Consider the following 16,466-nt stretch of genomic DNA (forward strand, 5'->3'; position numbering starts at 1 on the left):
TAAGGAGCCACACAGTTGTAACCACTTACCTGGAAAATCTTGGTGATCTCGCCCTTTCTTTTCACCAGCATTTGCTAAACCCAGCTAGGTGGTGACCTTTCCGGTAGGAGGCCAAAAGGTCACACATTTCTGGCTTTAGCCTCACTCCTGAAACTGTAAATAAAGACTCCACTGTAGGGAAGAAAAGAGAAAAGCACCAACATATTATTTCCTGGGATCTTTCACGGTGTATTTTTTATGTCTGTTGTAATATTTGTCACCCGAAGAGACATCAAAATGTAAGCCAGACTCATACATCAATAATTTATACTGACTCATGGATAACTCACTTTACTGAATAGCTGTCAAGTGCCTCCTATTCAATTCACTTCAATTCAATTCACTTCAATGCATATCTACCAAATGAACACTTGGGTAAAGGCACCTTGGTGCTGAAGGTGGTCAAAACAGGAGTAGAACTGGAAGCCACACACACACTAACAAGGGCCAAAATCAAGCCAAGGAGTCTGGACACGAGTCCCAGTGGTGACAGGCAGTGAGCATGGTGCTGGGCTAGATAATGTTTTGGAAAGTTTCAAATTTCTGTTACATTAGATACATTTGGCAATCCATTTAAATAGACTCTAAGGTGCAACTTTTGTAGATTAAAAAATGTTTTTGAAATATATGTATATTACCTATGCCCTCAGACTCATGTATTTGGTTAGCTCAGAATGCTGACAGTTTGCATTTTTATAAATGCCTGTGTTTGTTAAATGTGTGTTGTCCCTGGGTGCTTTACTATGCTAAACTTATGGGCCACGTCCTCTAAAAGTTAACATTTTAAGGGGCTCATCTGCAAAATGGGGATAAGAAGACTTGCGGGCAGATTGCTCTCAGCTTAGAGAAGATAATACGTGCCAAACGTCTTGGGTTGCTCTGATACACCATATATCTTTAATAACCAGTGGCCATCGTTACAAGCATTAGCACAGATACCATCTGAGAAAAACATCCGGGGCAACAGCCACATCGTCACCAAAGCACATCCACAAAACCTGCTCAGGACATCCTTCCACTTGGGCACTGCTTTTCCAAGGCTCACAAGCTGCACAAACTGGGTTGCTCTCAATACCACACAGTTTCACAAAAAAGAGAAGCTCCAGCTTTGGTGCACCGAAAGCATAAAATGCCGTAATAATATTGTTTGCTGGAAGCTATTCACACCCAAAGGGAAGAAGTAAACCTGCAATGCTGACTCTGTCTTGGCTACCTTGGGTAAGCTGTGGCCCTGACTCCTTCGGTTTGGAGTTACATATTTGCTAGACTGGAAAGGGGAGACCTCAAGTCCTGTTGATATGCATAATGTATTTTCCCAGGTACATTATAACGTGCAATTTTGTAGTCTACTTTCTTTTAGCTCGGGTCATAGCTTAAGCAGTCAAAGAGTTCAAATAAACCGTGCATATTAAACTTTACAGATTACTCTCAGATCGACTCAAGTCCAAACCACTCTGGGAACGTCTCTCAGGAAGAAGTGTCCTCTTACCTTGGGGACAGCGGCATGAAGATGTCCCTCAAAAGCAATAGTTCCTCAATAGCAATGAGGGAGGCGGGGGGGGGCGGGGGGAGACGGAGAGAGAGAGGGAGAGAGCAAAAAAGAGTGAGAGAGGGAGGGAGAGAAAGAGACAAAGACAGGGAGAGAGAGAGAGGAAGAAAAAGAGAGACGGGGGTGGGGGTGGGGGTGGGAGGAGGATGTGTGTGTGTGTGTGTGTGTGTGAGAGAGAGAGAGAGAGAGAGAGAGAGAGAGAGAGAGAGAGAGAGAGAGAGAAACATGTGGCAGAACAGTGCTGGGAAAGCAACCAGTTAATCAAAGGAATTTCAATTTGGCCATGGACTGCCCGACTCTCCTTCCCAACTCACAGAAAAAGAAAAAGAAAACAAGAGGAAAAAAAAGAAAGAAGGAAAAAAAGCAGCCGAGTGGTTCTCCTGCAGCATCTCACAAATGCAAAACCCTCCATTTGCTGACTCCTCATTAGCTTTCTGAATCTGACAGCATAATTATTGCAGCTGCTTTGCGCTTAGAATAAATAAATACAAATGTGGGTGTTTAAAAACTTTTTGAGAAGGGAAATTCAGTCATCTAGACAGTCAGTAGGACAAGTTTATTTAAAACTTTGAGATTCTTACGTATTTAGATCATTTCGGAATGAGATAATGAGATAGTTGTCTTTCAGTCTAATTGAGTTCCTAAGCTCCTGGCTGTTGGCTGTCACCGCTTTCAAACTTTGCTTTAACTTTCCTTCCTTTAGAAACCCGATCCTGGTGTCTCCATTTACTCTTCCTGGGCTGATAACCTGCTGAAGTCTCAGTGCACTGGAGTGCAGAAAGTGACTTAATGGCATTGAGGAGCTAAATAACCTTTCACAGGAAACAAGACAATCAAATCTCTTCTACTTGCCTGTAATGGCTGAAAGAGAAAGCACAAGTTGAAAAGAAAGCTTGGAAATTAAACCATCATTTCAAAATGTCTTGTAATTTTCCTTGTCACGTGGTTTTCGTGCTACTCTTGCACATCATCAATCCGTCAGCTGGAGTTGCTTAGTGCATTTAATTATTCATAGTGCACACAGCCTCCGTGACTGAGCGGTAATTTTAGCTCATGTGTATGTATATAGGCTTCATATCTTCAAAGCCCAAAGGATCACACACTACTTTAAATTGAAGTTGCTAACTAACATGGAGTGCACTTCAAACTCTGACTAGGGGCACAGCACACATGCATTTCCGATTAAAGCAGATGATCTTTCCGTTTAAAATTAATTAGTGCCTATTTATCTTTTCCTCTCCCTCCCTCCTCTCATTCTCCCAGGAGGGCATTTATGTGAACCCTTGAAATTAGTGAGTTAAAAGCTTTATAAAATAAATATTCTGTCAATCTGGGGTGCAGGAAACTAGTGTTAACCCATTGTGCAGATTGAGAAATTGAGGTTTATGAGGGCCAATAATGCATGTGATGCTGGGGGAAAAAAGAAGAAAAGTTTTTAAACTCTCAATCCAGAGCTTGAACTCCCTGTACCATTTGTCTTACTTTATTCCTTTAAACAATAAAGGCAATATAACATCAACATGAAAGAAAACTTGGAAAAAAGGAAAAAAATTACCCACAATTCCCCTCAACTAGAAGAGCATTTTTATTTTTGTATTCTACTTTCCAGTTTTGTTGATATGCATAATACATTTTCACAGGTGCATTATAATATGGAATTTTGTATCCTTTCTTTTAGCTTGTGTCATAAGGTAAACATTTCCGTACTACCCCACACTCCTGTGAATTATCATTTTAAATGGTTACATAGTACTGTATGCTGGGTCAATATAACAATATTTATCCAATCAGTTCTCTTGTGTTGAATATTTAGAGTTTCTTTTATCTTTCAGAATTAAAAAAAATTATAGACAACACCACAATGAACATTTCTATGCATCTAGGGTTTGGTTTTTTTTTTTTCTTTCTTTTCTGTTCAATTGTTCCTTTGGATAATTTCCAGGAACCAAAGTATAGGGTTGAATGTTGTTAGCATTTTTATGGCTCCTTATAGGTATGGCAAAATGCTTTGCAAAGGTTGCCCCAACTTACACCACCATCTGCAGAGAATCATTTTACCACAATCTTCCCAGCTCTGGGAGTTAGGAGTCATTAAGTTGAGGGAAAAAAATAACTACTTTAACAGTTATTTGTATTTATTTAATCACTAGTTAGACTGCCTATTTATCCCATGTGTTGGTATGTTTTTTTCATTTCCTTTGTGTAAATTGCTATTTTGTGCCTTTACCCAATTTTCCATTGGATCCTGATATTTTTCTTACAAAACTGAATAAGTAATAGTAAGGGAAAAACAATAACCAGCACTGATTAAGAAATCTTAAAATCCAAGGGTGACTGTGTTACAAACAAAAAAAAAACCAAAAAACAAAAAAAAAGAAAAAGAAAGAACAAACTAAGACCAGATGACATTAAGGATTAAGGAAGAGGTCAGGGGCTTGAGTCTTTATTAAACATAAAATTGAGCCCTCTTAATTGTGAGATATTGAACATGTTACCTGGGAACATGTGACATATTTCCTGGGAAGGCTTTAAAATAAACATAGAGCACGACGAGAGAGTGGAAAGGTCGCAGGGCTGGGAGTCAAGATCTTGGTTCTAATCCTGGTTGTGTTACAGTACTAAGTTTCCCTGTGATCTTTAGCAAGCAGTGATGAGAAGTGGAAGACAGTGGCTTGGGAGTCTGATTTACACTCAAATTTTGCCTCTACCACTTACTAGCTGTATGACTTTGAGCAATTAGCCTCCCTCAGCCCCAGTTTTCTAATATGTAATATGAGGATAATAACTCCAGATTTGAGAGTTAGTATCTAGATTGAGTGAGAATTTATGTAAAACACATGGACGCCCAATAAATGGCGGCCGCTATTCCTCTTCTCTGGGTGTTAGGGACTCATCTATATAACGAAGACATGGAATAATGTGTCCCAAGATCCTTTTCTTGTCAAAGGGTCTCTAACTCTTTCCTGAAGCATTTATCTTTATTTGGAGATTCTTTCAGTCCACGATGCTAACAAATTTAACCAACTTAAGCAGTTGGTAGAGCTGAGGGACTTGGTTTACCCAAACTTTTCCTACCAATGTTAACTCTACACAACATCTTGAGCCACGTCTCAACCCAGCATCTTGTATTCTAACGTATGAGAGTGGGTAGAGGACAACAGTGAGCACAGAAGGTAAAGAAGTGTGTTACGGAGGACACTTCCTAACTTGCTTCTTAAGTACTGATTCATGGAGGATTTCAAAGGTAGACAGACTGAGTAATATTCCATTGTATATATTACTCCGCCATAAAAAGAAACAAAATTGAGCTATTTGTAGTGAGGTGGATGGACCTAGAGTCTGTCATACAGAGTGAAGTCAGTCAGAAAGAGAAAGACAAATACCGTATGCTAACGCATATATATGGAATTTAAGAAAAGAAAAATGTCACGAAGAACCTAGGGGTAAGACAGGAATAAAGACACAGACCTACTAGAGAATGGACTTGAGGATATGGGGAGGGGGAAGGGTGAGCTGTGACAAAGTGAGAGAGTGACGTGGACGTATATACACTACCAAACGTAAGGCAGATACCTAGTGGGAAGCAGCCGCATAGCACAGGGAGATCAGCTCGGTGCTTTGTGAACGCCTGTAGGGGTGGGATAGGGAGGGTGGGAGGGAGGGAGACGCAAGAGGGAAGAGATATGGGAACATATGTATATGTACAACTGATTCACTTTGTTATAAAGCAGAAACTAACACACCATTGTAAAGCAATTATGCTCCAATAAAGATGTAAAAAAAAAAAAAAAAGGTAGACAGAGTGGTCTGAGTTAGGTTATAAACTCCTAGAAGCAGAATAGGATTGAGAGACCTGGCTCGGAATCTCCCTTCCCTCTTCCCTACGAAACCCAACCTCCGAAACCTGGCCTGTGGAATGACAAAATATTCTGGTTAAACTTTGAATAGACTAGACAATAAAAGCAATAAACAGAGTAGATTTGAAATCATTAGCACACAAAGAGCTAAACTAAGCTTTGCTGGTACATGTTAAAGAATGTTTAAATTGCTGCAAGAAGGCATACAATGATGAGGACTAAGACCTAGGATGGAATGAGTCAGGATTGTACTTATTAAAGAGAAGATACCTTCAGATAATAGTAGATGGCATTCAGAGGAGGATGACATTCCTCTCCCTGGATATCCTTCCTCCCCAACCACCCAGACCCTGTCACCTTTCAAGACCCACTCACAAAGCCATCCTGGACCCCTACAGCTGGAGTTTAATCTCACCTCCTTTGAACTGTCAGAGCACTTCACACTTGGTCTACGGCCGTTTATATACTTGTTTCACTTCCTTAAGGACTGTAAGCTCTTGGAGGACAGAGTCCATAACTAGTTCATTTTTGTATCCCTCAATCTCATATCTAATAGACCCTCAGTAAATCGTCCATGAATGAACTGGAAAATAACTCTCCCAGGATGTTAGAAACCTGAGTCTAGTGTGGGTCCATAGTCTCAGAGATAAGCAAAATAATTGGAATCGGTTCAGAATAGAATAATGAAGCAAAATAGTTAAAAGGTAAAATAAACAATCTATATTGGGTATGTTTGGTGGAGGTCAAAGGAAGTCAGCCTAGAGAAGTGAGCTTTAGAAAGTGATATCAAGGGATCTTCAAATATACTAAAGAGATATTATTAAAAGAAGTCCTGAACTTCTTTTATTGGAGCAAAACAAAAAATTACTCAGATTTCGGGCTTCCCTGGTGGCGCAGTGGTTGAGAGTCAGCCTGCCGATGCGGGGGACGCGGGTTCGTGCCCCGGTCTGGGAGGGTCCCGCATGCCGCAGAGCGGCTGGGCCCGTGAGCCCTGGCCGCTGAGCCTGCGCGACCGGAGCCTGTGCTCCGCAACGGGAGGGGCCACAACAGTGAGAGGCCCGCGTACCGGAAGGAAAAAAAAAAAATACTCAGGTTTTAATGGAGCAATAGGAATCAGGCCTGCTGAAGAACTACCAGAGTATAGATACTAGGGTGATGTGATGAAGGGTAGAGGTAAGCGCCATGCCTTCTTCCATCCCTGTAGGTACCAAAGTATATGATGACAAGAAGGACTCTGGTAAATTATTTTTACAAAATTACAAAATCAGTTGCAAGCTTTTAAGTTGTAGGGGTTTTTTGTTTTGTTTTGTTTTTTTGTTTTAAGATGCTGAAACCTGTTTTAAAGGAGAAGGGGGATTTAGACCAGGAAGGAATGGGAGAGACTCACGTCTGGGATTTAGAAAGCAAAATGGGACCAACTCACAGAGAGAGACAGCCTTTGATGTCCTGACGATCAAGGACCATGGCTTAAGGACCAGACTCTTAAATCACGTGGCATTTACTGCCCGAGATAAAAAATACTTTTGTGGATCAGTGTCTGTGGTTCAAAATGGCTTAGGTTCCAAAATCAGTCTTAACTTTCCAAGGGTAACATTTGGAAGGCTCCTTGCAAGAACGGAGTGGAGCCAGTTTCTAGAAGGGGCAGCTTAATGATTTTCTACTCCCCTCACTCTCAAGTTGTTAAACAGCCGTTCCTTTCCCAGAGCCCAAGTTCATGCTGAGGGCAAAGGGAATTAAAGGAAGAAGCTGAACCTGCAGCTAAGATTAGAGAGTTGCCAAGGGCCTAATTTTAGGTCCTAGCTGCCCCAGCTGATGTCCTGCACTGCTGGCTCAGCCGTGAGGACCACAAGTGTGGCCGTAAGCAGATGACTTGAGTGGGTAGAGTGTCTCCCAGGCCATCTGCAAAAGCAATTAGCTTGCTGTTGGGTGTGTTTTGAGAGAGACTACCAATTATTTCTCCTTCAACTAATGTTTCTTCAGGTGTTCAAAAGTCAATAAGGGAAAATGTCAGTGCTTGGCAGAAATTCCCACATGCTTGCCATTCTAGTATTCATGCCTCTCCACTTAAGAATGTGCTCCTAAAGGGAACTAAGCCCAGAATTCCTGGATTTTCGTGGCAAGTGACCCCCCGATTTCCTCTGGCCATAAGCTTACTGCCACAAATTAGGGACAGTGTTGTTTGGGACCTCTCGGCTTCGTGAAAACAGACATGGATGGATGAGAGCAACCCTTGCATTTTGTGGGGAATTTCTGTGCCCTGCTTCCGCTGGGATTTAGGCTGTCTTTCCACTCTTCACACGGTTCCCAGCCTCAGGTTTCATGCTTAAATTGTCTTCGTCAGAGGGCAGACAATAAGAGCTGGAATCTCCCAGATCAAAGGGGAAACAGAATATATTTTAAAGTGACAACTTTGTTATCCTGCAACCGGAATAAAACCAGAATAATAAAATAATACAAATATAACCCCGTAAGTGATTCCATACTGCCACCAGAGAGCAAAATTTCTTGCATAATTATGGCAGGGAAACTCTCTTTACACACCACTCACAAGATCATGTCTTATTTTTGCACAGTTCTTATGACTGGGGCAGCCCACCCCTTGGATGGAGACTCTGTGTCCCTGAGGGTTGGGAACTGTGATAACCGGCCGGTTCTTCCTGTCTGCAAAGGAGGCTCTTAATAAAGGCTCATTGCCACGGACAATGAAAAAGTAGGCTGGCACTGCCCGGCCAAGGGAGTGCACCCTTAGAAGACGTGCCCTTGGTGACGGCCAATGTTCTTAAGGTACACAAACTGGCCCCAGTGGCTGCTCTCTCTGACTCTATTTTTCTTTCCAATAATCCTGGTACCTTTGCTTTCCCTGTCTTCTTGTCCACATCCTATCTGTCGATCTGTCTCTAAACCTATTTCTGCACCCCCCGCACGCACACACACACACACACACACACACACACACACACACCCCGATCTGCCCCCCTTCCCCTGTCTGTTGGCGCTGGCCCTTTCATCTTCTCCCTCGGGGATTCGAGATGTCGCTGCAGGAAGTGCTTGTCGGCCGAGGCAACAGCAGCAGAGCCCTGTGGCTTTGACAAACCTCATTTAATTGGGAGGAAGCCAGGAGAATTTGAAAGAACTGAAACATCCACGAAACTCCTTTTATCAGGCATAATTTAAACTCTGCATGGAAAAACCCCTATATGTATAAAGAAAAGTCAACTTCCCTCCTGCTGTGAGCACTCCTTGTCTCCCCGACAGCACAGGCAGGCTCCTGCAAGATTCCATCTTTTCATTTTTCTAAAAGTGTCAAAGTAGATTTGGGCTCTGTGGCTGGGTGAACAGAGAAGGAATACAGATTGGTCCCTCTCCTACACCTGCATGTGCATGCACACACACACGCACACACACACACACACACACACACACACACACACAACAGAGTCCCTGTGTTGGTGGCTTTGCTTCAGATGACCAGGATGAATCAAAACCCAGGTTTCTAACAACACATAAGTTTGCACAGTGATTTTCTCCTAATTACTCTTCATCAAGGAAAAGCTGGTGCCCAGAAAACTTTGAAGATCCCCAGTGGTTCTCTGTACACAGAATAATAAATCCTGGAGGAGTGCCCATGGGAGAAGTTTCTTTAAATGGAGAGAGGGAGCGTGAATGTGTGTGTGTGTGTGTGTACACCCCCAGTGTGTATACTTGCGTGAAGTGGTAGCTGGAAGCCCCAAGCCCAAGAGGAGAAAGCTAAGAAGGGGGAATCTAGGGGTTCAGACTGGGAAGAGGGGATTGAGATGGGAGTGGGGGAGTGGATGGGGCTAAAGCTTGGGGTGAGGTACCAGGAAGGGCGTAAGAATTGTAGGTCTGGTGGAATGTCCTTTATTCTACCCATATGCCAAGCCACGTCCCTCCCCTCCTTCCAAATTCTACTCCAGCGTCACCTCCAGTCTCATCCATCTTACTTGAGTTATTCTAGTTCCTCCAAAGAATTGCCTTTAGCGCACACATATTCTCTGAACATCTGTAGCTGATTATGTGCAGACTTTAGCTGTTTAGATATGATTTGTGCTAATATGTGTATGAGAGTGTCCTGTTTCCTCTTCCTCACCCTCTTTTCCTCCCACTTCATAGGAGCCTTGAGGTCAAGGACAAGCCTCTTTTTTCCCTCAAATTTTATAGTACTTAATATGTTCTTGACACTTGATGGCAACTTAATAAATACTGATGACCGACTCTTCTTACAGGGTTAAGCAAGACATTAACCCCAGTTGTATGATTATGGTTATTTTTGGAGATCCTAAATGACTCACTTTAATAATAAAATACCTCAAGAAATCCCAAACTAAGAGCTTTGGGCTGATGCAGGACAATGTCCCAGTTACAGCGGAGCTGCGTTTGCAAACCCTGGAGACTTTGGCCAGACCACATGCCTAAGCCTACTGAACAGTAGCTCCCCACCCCACGCCCATCCTCGCCCCGTCACACCCCCCAGCCCAGGACCCTCCCCGCAGTCTGAGCCCCTAGACCTTCCTTATTAGCTTTCTTCTCTCTGGCTTAGGACTTCTGAAAACTGTTTTCAGTTGAATGCTGGATGTTTTCAAAGAAACTCCACCTAAGGATAGGGCCCTGCAAACAGCCGGGGCCATGACTGCACTGCCCACACCTTCTGCACAGCCTTTCCTGGCCACGTTCTGAGAAACATGAGGAGCGCTCCAGCCACATGATCCCTCAGAAGTTTTCAGGTTTGGAGGATGACTTCAGGCCCAGGCAGCAAAGCTGATTTCAGGTTAACTTGTGCTTCCCGTGAGCGTCCAGCCTGGGAGGACGCTCCCCTCTCCCCATGCCCCACCCTGTACTTCCTTGGGCAGCATCAGATTACCAATCAAGACAGGCCCAGCTCTCCTCTCCTGATATATCCATGTCACCTATCATCTTACTCTACTGAAAGAGAAAAGGGAGTTGTTAGAAACTTTGGTTTTGCTTCTCCTGGCAGATGCTAGTGAAAGCAAACTCAGAGGCAACTTTCATCTCATCCAATTTCTAAGAGCAAGTGAGTATATGGGAAATGTCTGGATCATTACAAGGAGATCTGTGTCACCTCAACCCTCAACTTTTGAGTTTTAGAAAATCGCAAAAAAAAACCTCAGGCAAGATTTGAACCCATCTCGCTTCTCCCAGCTCTAAGCTCACTTCTGGCTGCGAATTCTATAATTCTCCAGTGCACTGAGAAAATACTTAGACACCGAGACTTATATGTGTACATGAATACACTAAACACACACACACACACACACACACACACACACTCCCTTGCTTACCATCAGGAAGTTGGTGCAGCTGAGCAGGCAGGGCCCTGAAATAATTGTGAACCAGTGCTTCCTGGGCGGAGACACGGTCTCTTGGAAAGCCTTTCAGCATTTGGGAGGCCAGGTCTTCAGCTTCCGGAGCCCTGTCTAACCTGGAAAAGTGAGAGAGAAAAAGAGTTTCTCCAGAGGCCTCACTTCTGAAAAATCAAGGGGGAAAGAAGAAAAGTAAAGAAAAGGACATGGCTAGAAGAGTTTCAAATAGAATTTTTCTGGGACTAGTAAAGTTGATGGCAAGTTGAAACTCTTACCTGTCCTGTTACTAAGATTAAGGGAAATTTTCAGCATTGCCACCATTCAGCCCCCACCCCCGCCCCCTCCACCGTGGCTCTCGGTACCAGGTGTACATAAAGGACCTGGAATTGTAATAATAGAAACAGAAATATATAATTAAGGATTCTTCTTTGAGGGACACAGCGGCCTCTAGCAAGCAGAAAAGCCCAGATGGAAATATGTTCCAAGGGTGGCAAGCACAGAATCCTAGGAGGGGAAGAGGGAAAGAGGAGACTCTGGAGGGTGAAACTTGGGTGGAAAAAACCCTTATTTATAGTGTTTCTGAAGCTCAGCTCCCAGGGTTTGTCTCTAGGAAGCTCTATTGGTTTCCCCTGAGATAGAGCATAGGCAAGAAAGATAATTAAGTACCCAGATTACAGTAAGGACAAATCCTCAAGTTGACCTTATGTTGAATTATAAATTTGGAGTTGAGCAAATCCATTAGCTGAGCAACTACTATGTAGGCGGTTGGATCTGGGAGATGCAGGGAAGCTGTCTTCTGGCAGCTTAATCTCGCAGAGGAGTCAGACACTAATCAAATGGTCATACTAATGCATAAGCACAATTGGGAAGAAAAAGGTCCAGACTTGGGAGGTGGTCAGGGAGAACTTTCCCGAGGAAGCAGCATTTGAGCTGAGAGCTGAAGACCTGGGGCAGGGGAGGGGCAGGCGTTGCAGACCCCCAGGGTGGGAGGGAGAAGAGTTATTTTCAAGAAAGGAAGAAAGGCCAGTTTGCTGGCCTGGAACAAAGAGGAGAGGGGCCTGATATGAAGCTGGGGAGGGTGGCAAGGGTCTGACCCTGCAGGCCCTGTGGGTCTTCCATGCTTCCTATTTACTTACAGTGGCTGAAAGTCTTTGCTAATCTAGTGCCAGTCATTTAAGTACGCCCATCTCTAGAGCCCACAGACAGGTTTACAAGTGGAAAGCACAAGACAGAAAACTGTGCTGATCCCGAGAGACAGTTAACTGCCGAACTGATGCCTGACATTCAGAATTCAGTTGCATGGCCATGCAACTCCCCAATTAAGCAAAAACAGATGAGCTTCCTTAAGGTTGAATGTACATACCAACCTGAAGCGAGAAACAGATACCCTTTCCCTCCCCAGGTGCCATGATGCAGTGATGCAGGAAGCCCTGGCCCAGAGTTGGAATTTGCCTAATTTTTGCATAAGATTTGCATAAAAAACTTTCAGGTATCTGACTCCCATGACATAAAACTCTTTCTGCAAACAGATAACTGACTCTACCCTCAAACTCAAGAGTAAATGCTTCACAGACTTAAAATAGAGAAGAAATCTGCATATCCCCGGTCCTTGCAAATTTCCAGGCCAGCTGGAAGAGAAGGGAACCAGGGGTGGAGGCCTGCTTAGTAGTTTGTGACCTGAAGTGCTGGCGGGTCTTTTCTCCATCTAGGGTGCCCTGCCCAGGCGCAGATTTTCAGGGCCAATGAAATAGGAGTCCAGAGTGCAGAAGCTGGTTCACATCAGCAGGACCCAGGACCCGTCTGGAAGGAGACTCAGGGAAAATCTGTTTTCACTACAGGGTGGTGGAGTGGGATGCATGCCAAAATTAGGGCCTGAAACGTCTCTGAACTTCCGGGGGTGGCCGGGTGGACAGGTGATTACGGGCGGGTGGGGGGGGGGGGGACACAATGCATCCGCCTCCACACTGCACCCCAGTCAGAGATGTGTTTCCTTGGTACACTCCCACCCAGCTTGCTCATAACAACTGAATTGTTACAGAACTGCTCTGGAGAAGGGGCTTAGGGGCTGCGATCTCATTGGGCAAGGAAGGCTAGGGGACTTGTTCCAACCCGTGTTAGCTCGGGCGTACATACTGGTTTCATTTAGACTGTATCTAGGTGGGGTGGCTGCCGAAGCCAAGAAAGGCTGATGGAGCTTACGGGGCTTGTGGGGACACATAGAAGCAGAGCAGGGCACTTCCGGCGGACAAACGAAAGAAAGGAGAGTGGGAACCGGTCAGTAATAGGGAGACTTCTTCTTGAGGACTTTCCTCTTCAACTAACCAACCTTCCCCCAACCCCACCCCACCCCCCGGCCCCCGCCCTTCCCACGAGGTTGTGTCAAGGCTTTTAGTGGCGTTGGGACTTATTTCAATCTCACGGCCTCCAAACTGTGACCGCCGTCACCTACTTCTGCTCCTCAGCGGGCAGAGGCGGAGTACACGCATGAAGGCTTTTCCTCGGGTGAGACCGTTTCACATTGGTCTTCCCCGTATAAACCAAATACGTGCCCTCCTGACTACGAGCCTTTACTAGTAGCACAGTAAAGGCTTATAGTAGGACCACCTGATCTGGACACGCATCCTAAGAATCTCCACCTTGCTATGATCTCTTATTTGGGAGCTGAGAAAAGAGCCCTAGGGATACAGATGTTGCTTCTTTGGGCACAAATGTTAATTTACCTCCATGTTTGTATAATTCTGCTTCTTTCTGCCATCTATAGTCTTGTTCACTATCCATTGCCTTTATTGGCACATTTCTACAATTTTCCACCTCCTCTAACTTCTACCCGAACAATTCTTCACTGGTTACAACCCCTGCTTTGGAAATGAAAGTTGACAATTGAAAAGCGAACATCGCAAAATTAATTTGCCTACTAGCACACTTCCATATAGGCTAAATGTTAATAGATATTATTTGTTAGGCTTGTGATATTAGCTATGGAACATGCCAGGAGTACCTTGCAAAGTTAAGAGAACCTACCACCCAATTAATGGGAGTCTGTTAATAAAGACAAAGAATCCTCTGGTGAACCTCTCCTACTAGTAACATTTCCAGAAGTGAGAAGCGTTCCATTGCCAGAATAATACGTTTGTTGTAGAACACTAAGAAAATGCAGAGAAAGAAAACTGAAGCTATCTCATCACTCTGAGATGACCCTTTTCACTCAAAGATAATCACCATTGTTTTAGTGTTTATTTATTCTTTAGTCCTTTATTTTTATACAGATATATTTTTTGTTTTACAAAAAAATGGGATCATACTCTACATGCTGTTCAACCTACTTTTTGCACTTGACTGTCTTGATCATCTTCCCAGGACTTTGAATAGCCTTCTGGGACATAGTTTTAATGACTGCAGAGCATTTCGCTATGTAGCGATACCATAGTCCACATAGCCAAACGCTTATTGAAGTTGTTTCCTTTCTTGTTGGGGTGTAAGGGGCTACTATTAAAATCATGCTGTGACAAATATCCTCAAATATAAATCATTGCGTACTTGTGCAATAATTTCCTTAGTATAAATTCTGGAAATTGAAATTCCCAGGTTGAAGGATACTATACGACATGTTAATTTTTTTTTTTTTTTTGCGGTACACAGGCCTCTCACTGTTGTGGCTTCTCCCGTTGCGGAGCACAGGCTCCGGACGCACAGGCTCCAGCGGCCATGGCTCACGGGCGCAGCCACTCCGCGGCATGTGGGGTCTTCCCAGACCGGGGCATGAACCCGTGTCCCCTGCATCGGCAGGCGGACTCTCAACCACTGCGCCACCAGGGAAGCCCTCTAAATTTTTTGATTATCAGCTAGTTGTCCCAATTTCCATTTCCACCAGCATTCCAGGAGAGCTCCTGTCTGTGTGTGCATAGAAGACAAATTCATTCCAGCCAACCTGAATTGCCACGGGCCCCACTGCTCATGATAGTGGTAAAAGGATTATAAGTGTAAATCAATCCTGAAAGATGTGCTGGGTGTGAGGACATCCACATTTAATTTTAGAAGTCCAGAACAGAAACATGAACAATAAAAAGTTACTCAACATATCTGGAATCTGGTGGCTTTCAGGGGCCTAAGGCAACAGCCTTGATTTCTCTGCACAGCCTGGCTCTGAGTATAAAACTCTCCCACTGCCATTGCTGCCAGCAGGTTGATGGGGGAAGGGCTTTATCTGTTTGCAGCACAAGGCTGGTCACGGTGAGTTCAGCTGGGTTCTTTGTTGTTTTCCCCTAGATCCATAGAAAGAGAAAAAGGGCAGGGATAGAGTGGTCACTTTCTTTTTTCCAATTTTTCAATTTGTTTTTATTTTGAAGTGATTTTAAGTTTACAGAAGAGTTTCAGGAGTAATAGTTGTATGTTTCACTAGCTTCCCCTAATGTTAACATTTCAGATAGTCATAGTAAAATTATCGAAACTAAGTAATTAATAGGCAATATTATTAACTAAACTGCAGACTTTATTCAAATATTGGTTTTTTTCGATGGTGACCTTTTTGTTGTTGTTGTTTCAGGAGAGTGGGTACTTTTTTAGTGCTGTCAGTTTAGGATGTGGTAAAGCAGATATCCCTAATAAGAAAGATCTCCAACAGGGCTTCCCTGGTGGCACAGTCGTTGAGAGTCCGCCTGCTGATGCAGGGGACGCGGGTTCGTGCCCCGGTCCGGGAAGATCCCACATGCCGTGGAGCGGCTAGGCCCGTGAGCCATGGCCGCTGAGCCTGTGCATCCGGAGCCTGTGCTCCGCAACGGGAGAGGCCACAACAGTGAGAGGCCCGCGTATCAAAAAAAGAGAAAAAGAAATATCTCCAACACTAGAAGGAAACATCAGAGCATCAGAGAAGCTGTCCTATAATTTCCTAATCAGTCTAACGAGTGAGTGTGCACTTACTAGGCCCATGTTAATCGCGATCCCATCAAACCCCAGACAAGGCCTCGAGGTGCATTTCCAGTCCGCTCACAGTTCCTCTGCTCCTTGGCAGAAATATTGTAAAAAGGCCAGTGACAACAAGGCTGCTCTTTACTCATCACACTTGCAACTTGACTCAACTGACAAAGCCACAGAGACCTGGGTACCAGATGAAGCCCAGCCCTACCGCTTGCTTAGCTTGATGACTTTGGCCAAGTTATTGAACTTCCTTGAGGTTCAGTTTCCTTCTCTTTGAAATGGGAATGAGATTTGTGAGGCATAAGTGAAATAACATGTGCAGCCCCCTACTAGGCACACAGCAAGCATCCCACCTAACCTTAGTCCCCTTTCAATGACAAAGCCCTTCTCAGAGCCAAGAGTTTTCTCACGTGATAACTTAGGCCAGTGCTGTCTAATAGAACTTTCCGTGCTGATGGAAAAATCCTATTTCTGCCCCGTCCCATATGGTAGCCACTACTCACATGTGGCTACTGAGCCCTTCAAGTGTAGCTACTGCAACTGAGTAGCTAATGTTTTTTAACTGAAGTATAGTTGATTTACAATATTGTGTTTGCTTCAGGTGTACAGCGTAGTGATTCAGTTTTGGGGGTTTTGTTTTGCAGATTATATTCCATTCTAGGTTATTACAAGATATTGGATATAATTCCCTGTGCTATACAGTAAATCCTTGGAGTAACTGAATTTCAAATTTAATTTTAAATAATGTAAATTGAAATAGTCACATGT

The 16,466-nt window shown here is 44.0% G+C and overlaps 1 protein-coding gene across 1 annotated transcript in view; it reads right to left on the reverse strand.

The window, feature by feature from the left end:
* CDK15 (cyclin dependent kinase 15) overlaps positions 1–16,466 on the reverse strand; it is a 114,379-nt gene that overhangs the window by 3,248 nt on the left and 94,665 nt on the right. Inside the window, exons 16-17 of the mRNA XM_032638476.1 lie at positions 10,764–10,903; positions 30–171 (exon numbers count right to left, since the gene is read on the reverse strand). Of these exons, the coding sequence (XP_032494367.1) occupies positions 62–171; positions 10,764–10,903 (250 nt within the window). The 3' untranslated portion in view covers positions 30–61. The remainder of the gene's footprint in view (positions 1–29; positions 172–10,763; positions 10,904–16,466) is intronic.

This window comes from Phocoena sinus, chromosome 7, assembly GCF_008692025.1.
Source record: "Phocoena sinus isolate mPhoSin1 chromosome 7, mPhoSin1.pri, whole genome shotgun sequence".
Classification (NCBI taxonomy): domain Eukaryota; kingdom Metazoa; phylum Chordata; class Mammalia; order Artiodactyla; family Phocoenidae; genus Phocoena; species Phocoena sinus.